This window comes from Bison bison, unplaced genomic scaffold, assembly GCF_000754665.1.
Source record: "Bison bison bison isolate TAMUID 2011002044 unplaced genomic scaffold, Bison_UMD1.0 scf7180017833704, whole genome shotgun sequence".
Classification (NCBI taxonomy): Eukaryota; Metazoa; Chordata; class Mammalia; order Artiodactyla; family Bovidae; genus Bison; species Bison bison.
The window spans coordinates 10,751-12,560 of record NW_011472125.1 but is presented as its reverse complement, the minus strand read 5'-3'; the positions used below and the strand labels follow the sequence as shown (position 1 = coordinate 12,560).

The following is a 1,810-nucleotide window of genomic DNA, read 5'->3' as shown; positions in this document are numbered from 1 at the left end:
AGAGTTCAGCTGGCTGCCCCCCCACGCCAGCTGCCCCTCCCTGGACAGACACGCAGACCACCCTGAGCAGGGCCTGTGGTTCCCACAGCAGGGGCGGGGGACGCTGTGGTCTGTCGGGTGGGCTTCTCCGGTCAGCTCCACGCCCCTTGGGACAGGAAGCGTGAGTTCTCACACCTCCATGTAGAGACGGCACAGCCACGCTGCATGGGGCGTGGGGTGGAGGGCAGGGGAGCACCAAGGCGCTGGCCTGAGCTGGGGTGCTGTGCCCACCGAAGCCAGCCCTGACCGGTCCTCACATCCAGCAGGCCTCTCTCCACTAAGGCCAGTTCAGCACCAGTCATGTCAGCTGGGAGCCTCCTCACGGGGTGGCCCCGCGCCCTCTCCCCTGGGAGGAGTGTGGTCCTGGTTAGGACCAGGATGGGGTTCTTAGCCTCACGGGCTTCTTTAAAGGTCGACTGATAAACAGAGAGCGTCCCACGCGACATCTGGGACACACACTGACAGTCTGGGTACACTCCAGTTTAACCGGGCATCCTGTATTAAACCCGGGGACCCTGGTTCTGGGGCAGCTGCTGGCCGCTGGGGGAAATTCCGCAGAATGGCCTGTGCAGTTAGGGATGGCAGGCTGGGTCCTCCCTGGGCCTGGCCGCAGGATGGGTGGGCCTGTCAGGGCTACTCCGGGAAGCCCCCCTCCCCGCCCACCTGGAGGTGCTAACTGGGAGCCGGGGGGAGGTGCGTGGGGACTCACCGCAGCCGCGTCAGGACGTCCAGCAGCTGCAGCCCTGGGAAGGGACAAGCGGATCACGGGCACGTGGAACACTTTCCCCTCCACCCTTTCCCCGGGCTCAGCCCCACCACCCACAGTGCCAGCTTGTGGATCAGGAGGGGAGCCCGCTCCCCGGGTTGCTGGAGGCACGGGGCTCTGGGAAGACCGCACTGGACACGCATGGTGCCCGGGGAACAGGCACGCCACAGCAGCAGGGCCAGGCCTGGACGTCAGCCAGCGTGCCCGCCTCCCTCCACGCGGCAGCCTTGCACCGGGATCCCTCCAGCACTACCATCCAGAGGTCCTGAGGCCCTGTGTCCTCTGAAGGGTGCAGGAGGGCAGGAGGCTTCCCAGGCCCAAGCAGAGCCTGCCCCGGGGCCCTGGAGAGGGGCGAGGGGCATCGCCCCAGAAGCGGGCAGCACAGGCCGGGTAGCCAGGGCCTGGCGCGGAGGTCAAGGTTACCGATGAACTCGCTGCGCAGCTGGGCGCGGGCGCGGACGTCCTCGGGGCCGAGGATGATGGCGTTGACCACGCTGAGCAGGGTGGCCACGTAGGGCACGTTGTCGCTGTCCGAGAGCTCACTCATGATGACGCTGAAGCGGTACTGCTGGCCGCACACTGTCTGCAGGGTAGGGGGGGCGGGCAGGGGTCAGCGTGCCCCCGGGCTCTGGCCCAGCCCCCGCCACACGTGGCTCACCTTGTAATGGTCCAGGGCGTCCAGGGTCAGCGTGTGGCCCTCTGGCGAGTAGATGCACAGGGCGGCCAGCAGCTCAAACACCTGCTTCTTGACCATCATGTTGGACGTGTCCAGAGCTGCCGGGGGAAGGGGCCTCTCAGAGGGGCTTGGGGGCCCCTCCTCCTGTTCCTGCCCTCCCCCTGCCTGCACCCGCTTCCCGGCCCAGGCTCCCACCCTACAGCTGCCAACCTGCTGGGCTGGCAGAGACCAGGGCCCACTGCCCACATCAGGCACTGGTCTCTGGACATGCTGGCTGCCCCCAGGGCCCCCGGAAGGGGTGTGGAGGCAGGCGCAACCCCAGTCACTGG

At 67.7% G+C, this 1,810-nt stretch overlaps 1 protein-coding gene across 1 annotated transcript in view; it reads right to left on the bottom strand.

Moving 5' to 3' along the window:
* Window positions 1-25: 25 nt before the first annotated feature.
* LOC104983151 (inverted formin-2-like) overlaps window positions 26-1,810 on the bottom strand; it is a 5,388-nt gene continuing 3,603 nt past the window's right edge. Inside the window, exons 2-4 of the mRNA XM_010832623.1 lie at window positions 1,464-1,579; window positions 1,229-1,388; window positions 26-782 (exon numbers count right to left, since the gene is read on the bottom strand). Of these exons, the coding sequence (XP_010830925.1) occupies window positions 745-782; window positions 1,229-1,388; window positions 1,464-1,579 (314 nt within the window). The 3' untranslated portion in view covers window positions 26-744. The remainder of the gene's footprint in view (window positions 783-1,228; window positions 1,389-1,463; window positions 1,580-1,810) is intronic.